Genomic DNA, 13,372 nt, shown 5'->3' on the forward strand with positions numbered 1-13,372 from the left:
GTGGTTTGCAAATTTTTTAGCTAATAGAGTCCTATTAAAAAAAAATATTGCCCCAAAAGTTCATTATATAAAACAGATCCAAGAGAAACCGCTCTGGCTAAAGTAGGGAGTTAGGAGCCCTACCAGCACAATTGCCCCTGGGGAAAAAGTCCTCTGATGGAGAGGATACCTGTGACACCATCTGGCCCATGATTCTATGCTTAGGAAGCCTACCATCTGAGGCATTTAGTAGCTATTATATAACAAAAGCTGGTATCCAAGGCATGACAGAAAGGCTAAACAGATAGAGAAACTGTTGTCTTTGTGAAATATCTCGGTTGCAAAATGGCCTTTTGAGATTCTAATTATTGAAAGAGCCTGTCCACTGGGACTCAGTCAGCCAAGTGGAACTGACAACAGAGTTCATTCGTCTGCAAATGGACTCTGTGAACAGAGTAACTTGCATTACCCAGCAAAATTCCTAACCAATAGCTCAAAATTTATTATAGGAGCCAGAGAAGAGTATTATTTGAGTATTATACATCAATAACCACCATGCATGTCCCAAAATTTTCCACAAATTTCACCCAAGACATTTATTACTTCAGTAGGTACTATCATCAGTGTCATTTGAAAAGCCTAATCCTCTTTGAACAACAAGATGAATTTATTCCAAATATGACCCCTCTTAGTTCCCAACACTCTCAGTTATTTGTCCCTGACCTTTTTTTGAACTTCCTATGACAAAAAGACATCTCCCACATCCTGCAGAGCCAGAGACACAAATCTGGAGATCTAGTGACATGAAACCCCTCCATATACCAGTAATCATGTGGGAAACATTCATTGCCACTATCTTTCTCTTCCTGTCTCATTAATTTCTCTTCTTGTGAATTTTTAATCAGCGTAAGATCATCACCAATTGGACAATTTCATGGAGAGTATTCTATTTTCTTTGTTTTACAGCCAATAAAAATGATAATGATGAGGATGATGAGGAGGATGATAACAACAGCAGAAAACACTAATATGTATTACATGCTAGGTGTTATTTGAATAATTTTATGTTAGCTAATTTAATTAATTCTATATCTATGTGTATATGAATTTTCATCAAACGCTGCCTTCCTGTTGATTCTGAATCCAGAGAACATATGAAATGGCAGAAGCTTTCTACCAAAAGTAAATACTTGGACCTAAATATGAGACCTGAAACCAAAAATCTCCTAGAGACAGTATAGACAGTAAACTCTTTGACATCAGCCAACATTTTCCTAGATATATCAACTTGGGCAAGGAAAACAAAACCAAAATTAAACTACTGGGGGAGGGAGGCAAGATGGTAGAAGAATAGGGGAACTCCTTTCATCTGGTCCCTTGAACTTAGCTAGATAACTATCAAACCATTCTGAATACCCATGAATTCAGCCCAAGATGTAAAAAAAGAATTGCTGGAATTCTACAAACAGAAAAGTGACCACTTTTGCAATGTAAGAGGTACAGAGAAGTGAACCTGAGGGAATATATGGGGAAATAAATGTTGGGGGGAGGGAGCCTCTGTAAGCCAGCTACTGGAAACTGATATAGCCCCAGAGTGCCAAATTGAAACCTTTGGAAGTATGCTCCAGTGAGAAATGTCCCTTCTTTAAAGATGCTCAGGTGGTGACGCAGGGCAGAATGCTAGCTGGGACACTGTGAGTGTGGTCTCAGGAACCCAGGGGTCACAGAAAGAACAGGGGTCCCTGAGTTCGAGGAGTTCCTAAGCATTGGAATGGGGAAACTGGTTGCAGTCAGCAAGCCCAAGAGGGGGCTCTTGGCTCAATTTGCCATAAATCCTGAACTGTGTGCAGCACTATCGGGTGACCACTTTCCATGTGGGGCCCTGAAAGGGGCAGAGACCCAGAAACCATTCACCTTGCCCCAGGAAGGGCATCATGGATGCGTGCAGGACTGGGCGACTGCTCTCTGTGTGGGGAAACAAAAGCAAAAGTGAACTACTGGGACTTCATCAAGATAAAAAGCTTCTGCACAGCAAAGGAAACAGTCAACAAAACTAAAAGTCAACCCACAGAAAGGGAAAAGATTACTTGCAAATGACACTACAGACAAAGGGCTGGTGGATAAGGTCTATAAAGAACTTATCAAACTTAATACCCAAGAAAAACAAATAATCCAGTCAAAAAATGGGCAGAAGACATGAACAGACACTTTTCAAAAGAAAACATACAAGTAGCCAACAGACACCTGAAAAATGTTCCACATCACTTGACATCAGGGAAATACAAATCAAAACCAAAATAAAATACCACCTCATACTAGTCAGAATGCCTAAAATTAACAAGAATGGAAACAACAAAAGTTGGTGAGGACGTAGAGAAAGGGGAACCCTCTTATACCATTGGTAGGAATGCAAGCTGGTATAACCACTCTGGAAAACAGTATGGAGGTTACCCAAATGTTGAAAATAGAGCTACCCTACAACCCAGCAATTGTACTACTAGGTATCTACCCCAAAGATATAGATGTAGTAAAAAGAAGGACCACAGGCACCTCAATGTTCATAGCAACAATGTCCACAATAGCTAACCTATGGAAGGAGCTGAGATGACCTTCAAAAGAGGAATGGATAAAGAAGATGTGATTCATAAATACAAAAGAATGTTACTCAGCCACCAGAAAGGATGAATACCCACCATTTGCATCGACATGGATGGAACTTGGAGGTATCATGCTAAGTGAAATAAGTCAAGCAGAAAAAGAAAATTATCATATGGTTTCCCTAACATGTGGAATATATGGAATAGGGCAGAAGACCATAGGGAAAGGAGGGAAACCCGAATAGGAAGAAATCAGAGAGGGAGATAAACCAAGAGAGACTCTGGACTCTGGGAAACAAACTGAGGGTTGCAGAAGGGAGGGGGTGGGAGATGGGGTAACTGGGTGATGGACATTAAGGAGGGCATGTGATCTGATGAGCACTGGGTGTTATACACAACTAATGAATCATTGAACACTACACCAAAAACTAATGTTAGCTAATTGAACTTAAGAAAAAAAGAAAAAAAAAAAAGAAGATGTGGAATATATATACAATGGAATATTACTCAGCCATCACCATTTACATTGATATGGATGGAACCAGAGGGTATTGTCCTGAGCAAAATAAGTCAATAAGAGAAAGACAATTTTGATATCGTTTCACTCATATTTGGAATGTAAGACACAGTACAGAGAATCATAGGGGAAGGGAGGGAAAACTGATGGGAAGTCATCAGAGAAGGAGACAAACCATGGGAGACTCTTAACCATAGGAAATAGGTTGACAGTTGCTGTAGAAGAGGTGGTGAGGGGATGGGGTAATTGGGTGATGAGCATTAAGGAGGACACATGTTATGATGAGAAGTGGGTGTTATACACAAATGACAAATTACTGAACACTAAAAAAAATAAAATATTGGATGACACCAAAATAAATAGCTTTTGCACAACAAAGGAAACTATCAACAAAATGAAAAGGCAACCTAGTGAATCAGAGAAGATATTTGCAAATGGTATACCTATAAGTAGTTATTATTCAAAATATATATAGAACTTGTACAACTCAGTATCAATAAGCAAATATCCAAATAAAAAATAGATAGAGGATCTGAAGGGTCATTTTTCCGAAGAAGACATCTAGTTGGCAAACAGTCACAAGAAAAGATGTTTAACTTCACTAATCACCAGGGAAATGCAAATCAAAACCAGGATGAGATACTACCTCACACCTGTCAGATGGCTAAAATCAGCAACACAGGAAACAACAAGTGTTGGCAAGGATGCAGAGGAAGAAAGGGGAACCCTCTTGCACTGCCGCTGGGAATGTAAGCTGGTACAGCCACTGTGAAAAACAGTAGCGAGGTTCGTCAAAAATTCAAAATTAGAAATACCATATGATTCAGTTACTCCACCACCGGGTGTTTACTCAAAGGAAAAAAAGAGCACTAATTCAAGAATATATATGTAGCCCTATATTTACAGCAGCATTATTTACAATAACCAAGATATGAAAGCAATCCAAGTGTCCATTGATAAATGAATGGGTAAATATAGTGATATGTATTACTCAGCAATAAAAACAGAATGAGATCTTGCCATCTGTGACAACATATATGGACGTAGAGGGTATTATGGGAAATAAGTCAGACAAACACAAATACCATATGATTTCACTAATATGTGCAATCTAAAAAACAAAACAAATGATCAAATAAAAAAACAAACCAGCCAAAAAAGAGACTTTTAAATACAAAGAACAAACTGGAGGTTGCCAGAGAGGAGCGGGGTGGGGGGATGGGTAAAATGGATAAAGGGAATCAAGAAGTACAAACATTCAGTTATTAAATAAATAATTCAACTGTAATTCCTTTGTTTAGTTCAGTGTTACCAAATAGAAATTTAATGCAAGCCATATCTATAATTTTTACCTTTCTAGTAATCATATTAAGAAAAGGAAATAGAAACAGGTGAAATTAATTTCAATGGTGTATCTCATTTTACCCACTATATCCAAAATACCATTTGACATGTGATCAATAAAAAACACTAAAGATATTTTACATTTGTCACACTGTCTTCAAAAACATATTTTATATTTATAGCACAGTAAATTCTGACTAGACAATTTCTACTACTGAACAGATGCACATTTAGTTAATTACCCTTAGAATCTCACACAGAAGATTAGATAAGAATTATTTATCCATTGTTTTTGTAGTACATATGAGAAAACTGAGGCCAAGAGAGAAGTGTTATCTCTCATAAGGACTTTTTTCCTCCTTGGGATTCTTGTGGGAAAAATAATGGCCTACATTTCATATTATTTGAATAATTTCTGCTAACAATATTTACCTGAGAATTGAATTATTTATTATGAAATACTGGACATGTAAGCCTGCCTTTACTAGAAAAGGTGATTCCTTGAATTGAAGTATATAAAATTGGAGTTATTTCTCAGAACATGCAGGCAGATGAAACTGGACCCTGCTGCAAAGGTTTTTTTGTTTTCTTTTGTTTTATTTTTCCTCTAGGCTCAGAGCTTTTGGATTACTTGGCAAATTGAAGTAGCACATCTAATTGTGGTATATGTTGTGTATGTTGTCTCTAAAAATTGAAGTAGCACATCCAATTGTGGTATATGTTGTGGTGTACGTTGCCTTCTAAAAACAGAAGAGATCAACTTAGCATTGCCCCTCTTAGCAGGCCATGCTAAGTGGACGGGTAACAAGGAATCCCTCCCTTTTTTAAAAACTTTTTAAAAAAGTAATCTCTATGTCTAACATGGGGCTTGAAATCGTGACCCCAAAATCAAGGGTCACATGCTCTACCAACAGAGCCAGCCAGGTATCCCCAAGGAACCCTTTAACCATTAAAGTTTTCCATTGAGTATTACCAAGATATGTACCTGCAGTGGCTCCATCTGGACCTGCAACCTGGGATCCAAGGTGTTTCCCGCCCCCTACACACACACTTACAACCAAGAGAAATGAATTCAAATCCAAGCTCTGCCACTTCCTGATTGAATGATTTTAGACACCACACCTCACCAAATCTTAGTGTCCTCATCAGTTAAAAAAGGACAGTAAGTTCTACTTTACAAGGTTCAAATGAGAACATACATCTATGTTTTTAAGGGCACATACCACTCACTACCAGTTAAGTCACAGAGCCAACTAGAAGCAGCGCTGGTTTTATCAGTCTAGGGCTAATAAAAAGATAAAAACCACTATACAAAATTAATAAGCTACTAACTTACTAAACTAAAAAAAAATACTAACTATAATATATAAGGAAATTCTTTACAGTACTCTGAGGCTGAGGGAAGGCACCCAAGGAAGGGCAAATTTGGACAGGGCTACAAACTCATTGGAAACAGTGTGATTTAAGCAGAGCAGTTAGCTTAAATTGGTTTGGCCTGGTGGTCTAGAGTTGCTACGTAAGTAGGAGGCAACTCTCCAGAGTGCAGGTGTGGAGCAATCAGCATCCAGTGGTATAGGAATTGAGAGAGAATGGGGACCTTTTAGGTTACCAGCAAGCTTTGCAGGACCAGCCTGCCTCATTGGAACCTCCTAAGGAGCAAGCATATTGTATGGGGGCTGGCGGAGGAAGTAGGCAGCAGCAGCTCCCTTAAAAACCTTCATTCAGCAGGTGGGAAAGGGGTGGGAACTACAGAGGGAAGGTGGGGGGTGGAGGGACAGAACGAGTGGGTAGGTGTTCAGGGAAAGACCTAAATTGAGAGACGTGCAGATAAGTTATCTATTGCCAGGCCAGGCAGAGGCTTCAAAGTCATGGAGCGACCATGTACTCTAGATGTGTGGCTGGGTCAGAGACCACACCAGATAGCTCACTCCTCTACTGACCCCCACTTTGCAGCAGTTGGAAACTACAGGAGAGCCCCTTCTTCCTACAGTATCCCTCCAGCACCCTCTACTGAGAAAGTTTAGCAGCTTGATCACTGTAAAGGAGAGATGCTTAAAGGAATTCCATCCATGTTCACTGAATAGGTACTGAGAAGTGTTGGAACTGATAGTCAATAATTTGAAAACACACAGGGGTAGAACAGAAGCTGCATTTTCTAGTCCTTAGTTCACTGCTCTTTCTATTAGCCTAAATTTTACTTCCAGGATAATTCTAGATAGTTTCTTGAAAACAACACTCACACTGAGAGTTGGTCACTCTCCTTTTAGGTGTGCAAATTGACCCTCTGGTAAAGAAATAGAAAAAAAGGCCGAAACGAGTCTGTTTCTTCATTGAGATAATGGATATTATACATCCTACTTCATAGGTTTGCTGTAAGAATTAAGGAAGACAACATATGTAAAATCCTCAGCACAGGCCTGGAACATAGGAAATAATAGAAATTTGTTTCCTTTCTTTCAGAGGACATGAGGTCAACCATGGCAGCATATTCTTTCCTTTTTCCAAATCTCATCCAGGAGTGAAAGTACACTGTGTGAGGATTTTTACATTATCTATCCTTCTTCATACTCTTTATTCATTGTTACTTAATACCTGTCACGTCACTTAACTATTTTCATACCACACTTGTGACTTTAAAGGTTCTTCTCTCATTCAATTATATATATTTTCCAAATTAAGTACTTATGTTAATGAGATTCCAGATATAGCAAGTGGAATCTAGAAATGCTGGGCTATCCAGATTAACTTATTTAGCCTGAATGTCACTCAAATAATGCCCAGGTCAAGATGACTGATGACATCCAGCAGTGACATCACATCCACTAATCTCATCTTTCCACTTTCCTCTCTGAAGTTGCTATGGTCAACACAAACTGGTTGTCACAATATTCCAAATAATAACCAGATGGTGTGTTCTCACTCCTTTTTAGGACAAGATGCTTAGTCAAGATGCTACATTTAGTTCTGGAAGACCATCTAGGTTGCATAGATATTGAAGTTCACAAAATAGGTCTATACCTAGCTGAAAAGAATAAATTTACAGTTTTCCATACCTTTTTATGAGACACTGGGGAATCAGATCCATGAGTGGTCAAGCTGGAAATAATCTGAAATTATCTGGCACAGTGCTGTCCAGTAGAAATTTCTACAATGATGAAAATGTTCTATATCTGTGCAATCCGACATCGTAGCTCTACTAGCCACATGTGGGTACCAAGCATTTGAAATGTGACTAGGATGATTGAGAAACTGAGTTATTAATTTTATTTTATTTATATAGCTATGGGTACCATATTAGACAGTAAATATCTATACAGTATGACTTAATGGAAAGAATGTAGAATTTGAAGATTTAAAAAAAGTCCTAATGTCTAAATGCTGGCTACTGTCACTAACTATATAACTTTGGTCAGGTTTTTTTTTATCTTCCCCAAACCTCAGCTGCCTCATTTGTAAACTGTGGAAAATACCAGAACTTCACACAATTGCAGTGATTAGAGAATGACTGTAAAGCATGTAGCCCAGTGTTTAGCAAGCACATAGTAAGAGCCCTTTAAATAATGCCTATTATCAAGCTCCTCGTTTTACAGATGGAAAAACTGAAGCTCCAAAAAGAGAAGAGACTTGTTCATAGTTGTACAGCTGGTTGGAAACACTTTATCAAAAACTAATGATGTATTGTATGGTGACTAACAGAACACAATAAAAAATAAATTTAAAAAAATAGCCAGGTGCCAATTCCAGCTTTTTTCACTTTTTTGAATAGATTTTCTTATATATATGAACCCTCCTCATCCCTAAAGAGTGAAGAGTAGTAGCCCAAACTACTCAGCTATAAAAAATGTCTCATATATTTGGAGAAAATGTACCTTGGTGAAGCCTATTTGCTCCTTCCGAAAATTTTCCAGGGGTTTAATCAGCAAATCACTAGCATTGTGTACCTAGAAAGAAGAAAGAACACATAAAACAACTTTCAAATTAGAAAGGATCAGATTCAAGTTTCCTTGTTACTAAGGCATTAGCATGTAATACATCAACCTGCAAGATGCAAACCAATTGGCGTTTTTGTTTTTTTTTTTTTTCATTGTTGTTACTGTCTTTTTTCCCCATATTGGTCTCTTAAAATCAAATGTTTTTTGAGAGGAAATGAGAGAAGCAACACTGGGGGCATTTCTCTGTAACTTACTAGTAGTCTGATCATTGATAAATATCTATAGCCATGTCCAGAAACAGATACAGGGGGCCTGAAGTATATGTGGAAAAGAGAAAGAGAATGGAAAATGTATGAAAATACCAATTGCACCAAGTACAAACCATTTCACGGGAGGTAAATGAGTTAGCAATAATAGCATCAGGATAAATCCCAGGATAAATTGTTTCTGGTCCTGCCAGGGTATGTCATAAAATTAGAACATTTTCTTCGGAACTTAAGAGCATCTTACAGCATCACAGAGAGCACTGGATCAGGCATTCAAACTACCTATATTTGCTACAAAGTGGATAAAAACAGCCTGTTCAAGAATGAAGAATATTGACATTAATGTGGTTCTAGAGATATAAAAACACCATTTGCAAACCATAGCCCTTGCTCAGCAGGCAAGCAGAGATATACAAAGCTTTGTGTTCATATAATCCTCTTCAAAGATGCCATCTGTCCAAGGCAACAATATACAAATCAGCTGTATATTAATGGAGGACCTAAGAGACCACATCTAAAGGGCTGGATTTTAGGATCCATTCCATTAATTTTGATATAAGATAGGGAAATGAGGTAGTGCCTTTCTTGTCAAATGAGACATAAAGTGTCAGTAAGACAAGATATAGCTTCATTAAAAAAAAAAAGTAGAAAAAAAGAGTAGAAAGCCAGTTTTGACCAGTCCTATATTCTCCAGATTAAGAAGCAGTTTTTAAACTACTACCAAAATGCATGGCAAGCTGGGGCATTAGTACATATTTTTAATCTGTGTCCTGCAGGTACTTTGGGTCTCCTGTTTTTTGTCCAGGAATGAAGAGAGTTCAACCAAATGGCCAAACTCTCATCTAATCAAAGCTCTACCAGAACCCCTAGTACCAAAAATAAGGACAGCAGTGATTCTCCTTGATCAAAACTAAGAATTATTCTATTAAAAGTACTAACCCAATTGAGGAAAGCATGTGATAGGGTGAGCATTGGGTATTATACACAACTAATGAATCACTGAACATGACATCAGAAACTAATGATGTACTATATGTTGGCTAACAGAATTTAAATTTTAAAGTACTAACCCATCTCTCTCACCCAACACAATCTACAGTTCTATGGACTGTGAGTTACATGATATCAACTTTGTGTATGTACTTGGAAACAAATTATGTCACTAGTGTCATAGATCCAGTACAGAAAGTCATTTTACTTCTCTCCTTTTGTAAAAGCTTTAAAACATGGCCACGGAGTTTGTGACACTTCCCCTGTTGAGAGGTGAGGTCTCTGTCCCCTCCACATTTAATATGAGTGGGTTTATTACTTCTTTGAACCAATGGAGTATAGCAGAAGTGACACTATGTGACTTCTCAGACTAGGTCATAAAAGGCCAACAACTTCCACCTGATTATCTTCTAACACTCACTCTGGGGAGCCCTGAGTCACTCTATAAGAAGTTAGACTCCCCTGAGACTACTAACCTACAGAGGCCAAATACACACTTGCTAGTCAAAAGTCCAGCTGAGCCCAGCCTTCCAGCCATTCCACTGAGACGCCTGATAGGTGAGCAAAGCTGCTTTGGACTCTCCACTTCAACCAGCCTCCCAGGTGTATGCTACCACATGAAGCAGAAAAATTACCCAGCTATCCCCTGCCTGAATTCCTGACCCACAACATAATGAGATGAAATTAAATGGTTTGTTTAAGCCACTATATTTTGGAATAGGTTGTTATGCAGCAACAGATACTTAGAAAAACATTTTCCACTTTCACAAAGGTGACACAAAAAGTGATGACCTGGGACACACTGAGGAAGTTTAGCTTTGACTATGAAGTGAACATACCATTTCTAAGGAGAATAGTATCTCTCAAACTTCCATATGGACTTTCAGCTGAGCCCTTGCATACACAGGCAGCCCAAGGATGGCACTGTTGCCAGTTTTTATGTTTCAAAGAGAATATTCTTCTATAAGCGGGTGTGCCAGCCACTGCTTATGAGGGGTCCATAAAGCCACTGCTTTTTGAATGTTTGGCCCTGTCTCTGTCTAGAAAACTAGTACATGATTCACTGAAATTGGAGACCACAGTACTCCCTTGATCACATTGATTATAATATTACTCCCAGTCTCCCACAACTCAAATAGATACTCTGAGCATTTACTCTCTTTGACACTCATTGGTTATTATAATACTTTATGCCAGAACACAGAGCTAGAGATATAGGAAAAGATCACACTGAAGCTTGGCTTGTTTTTGTTTTTTTCATTTTACTTTATCCTTAAATCCCTTAGAAGTCTAACAACTATTCAAAAAAGAACTTTTAATTAAACATGATATTTATTCCCCTTTCTGATCACTGAACCATTCCATAAGCTCTCTAGCAGAAAAGCTCCTACCTGCTATCTCAGGGTAGAACCCCCAGCATGATAAGCAACACTCTAAATATATTAGTAAGTTTAGCTAATCAGGTACCTATTGCATGAATCCCATTTAACACTAGATAGGCATTGAGCAGATTAGAGTTGGTACTCAATCCAGCACGTTGGGACTGTTCACAAATCTTTGATAGTTAACTAATTACCAAAAGGAGTCTTTGAGGATATACTGCTTGAAACAATATGGTTCTCTTTAGGTCATTCTCCACAGTCCTCAAAGACAGAACTTGCACATTGCTAATAGGATTCCCTTCAGAGTCAGAAAGTCAAGCCAAAAGTTAATCAAACAGGAAGTCTGTTATCCAGACTTTCCAAGGCCAACTTCTGAGGTGATACAATATCCCTAGGATACTATTTAAGAACATCATAGTTGGAATGCTCCCCCTCAATTCTTTCCTCCATAATTGCTTCCACAATTTAAGTTCATTTACAGGAATGACTAGACATTTGCAATTATTACAGGCTAGAGCTGTGAACTTACTTCCTGTTCTAAAGCTTCTTTTGGTCTCTTCTTATAGAAAGAATAAAAAGCTGTTTAACACCTCCCAGATTATCCATGTTGGGATTAGAAGTCTTTTTACCACAGTTCTAGAAAAAGGGAGAGGTGCAGTCAAGCAATGAATTCCTGGCATGTTGTGAAAGGCCCTCATTGAGCCTAACCTTTACGGCATTCCTAGAATTAAATGGGAAATGGAGAGCCAACACTCAATACATGATTGAAGAGTTGTGGGGACAAAAAGGCATGATATAATGAAAGACAGAAGAAAATGAGTCAATCCTGTGGAAAAGAGCCAGCAAGAAGGGTGAGAAAAACAATATCTTAAGAGATGAGTCCTACTTTAATATTTTAGAGCTTTGTAATTGGATAAATAAAAGAGATCAAGAAACAACGAGAGCTAAAGAGAAGTACAGTTAAGATTTCTAGTGGTATATGAATGAAATGCAGTTGAATGCCTTTGAGATCAACATTGGCAGTAGTCTACAAACTCTTCAAGCAGAAGAAAACATTTAGTAGAGTACAGATTAGCTATGGAGACCATCTACCAGACTCCAAGGAAACTACCCATATTAGTCTCTCATTAATATTCTTAGAAGCAAGTCTCTTAATCTAAGAAAATCCCCAAGTCAAATTTCCATAAGCAGAAACTTGGGAGTAACAAAAGTAAACTACAAACAACACTCACTGAATAAGTGTTTTTTGCTATTCATAGAACATTTTCATATTCATTATATCATTTGGAGTTCTTATAACAACCTTAGGAGGTGGGAATTATTTTCCTCATTATACATACGGAAAAAGAGAGACAATGAAATACCATAATTAATTTGAAATTAACAATTAGTGGCACTGCCATTGTAGCACCCAAGTCTCTACATCCCCTACCTTCAAGTCCTGCCTTCAATCCCACTTCTCTAGGAGCCTAGTTGATATGATAGCAGTATTCTTGGAAGCCAGTATCACACTGTTGAAAAGGATGAGTAATAACAGATGAAAGAACTCTGGCTATTGAATAGGCTTAACAAAACTGAACTGCCCACAGGAAGTCATCCTATTAAGAAAGGGAAGATAGAATTCTCATCGCCCTCTACAAAGTTCCATCATTACCTTCACAACCCTAGTAAAAATAAATATTGACCAATTTAGGTTAACTTCTAGATTTTAGTCCAAACAGGTCTGGGGTGGGGCCAAAGACCTGCATTTCTAACAATTTCCCAGGTGACACTGGTGCTGCTTGTCTAGGGACCACACAAAAAGATTATTTTTGAAACTGATAAAATAGAATTCACAAAAAATGAAATACTTAGGAATATATCTAACAAAATATGTACAAGATCTACGTAAGGAAACTACAAAACAGATGAAAGAAGTCAAAGAAGGGTTAAATAAATGGAGAGATAACCCATGTTCATAAATATGAAGACAATATTCTTAGGATGTCAGCTTATCCCAACTTGTTCTATAGATTGAATATAATCCTGATAAAAATTCCAGCAATTTATTTTGTGGGTACTGACAAACTGATTCTGAAGTTTATATGTAACATTAAGTCTTACTACAAAGCTACAGTAATCAAAACAGAAGAAAGGGATTATGTGAAATCTCTCTATACATTCCAATCAGTGTTTTTGTAAAACTAAAAGTGCTCTAAAAAATGTCAATTATTTTAAGAAATAGAATTTAAATATAAGGAAAAGTCTTCACACAGATTTAAATAAAACAATTATATGTCAAATATAAATAAAGCTTTCTATAAGCAGAGAAACAGATAAATAAATGAATAATTTAAAGAATTAAGGGCCACAATTTCTTTCTACA

General features: G+C 37.6%; 1 protein-coding gene across 6 annotated transcripts in view; it reads right to left on the reverse strand.

Moving 5' to 3' along the window:
• OPHN1 (oligophrenin 1) overlaps positions 1-13,372 on the reverse strand; it is a 558,586-nt gene that overhangs the window by 347,943 nt on the left and 197,271 nt on the right. For all 6 annotated transcript variants that reach the window (XM_032329488.1, XM_032329487.1, XM_032329486.1 and 3 more), the window contains one exon: positions 8,307-8,378. In XM_032329488.1, coding sequence (XP_032185379.1) covers positions 8,307-8,378 — 72 coding nt within the window. The remainder of the gene's footprint in view (positions 1-8,306; positions 8,379-13,372) is intronic.

The sequence above is a fragment of the Mustela erminea genome, chromosome X, assembly GCF_009829155.1.
Source record: "Mustela erminea isolate mMusErm1 chromosome X, mMusErm1.Pri, whole genome shotgun sequence".
Classification (NCBI taxonomy): Eukaryota; Metazoa; Chordata; class Mammalia; order Carnivora; family Mustelidae; genus Mustela; species Mustela erminea.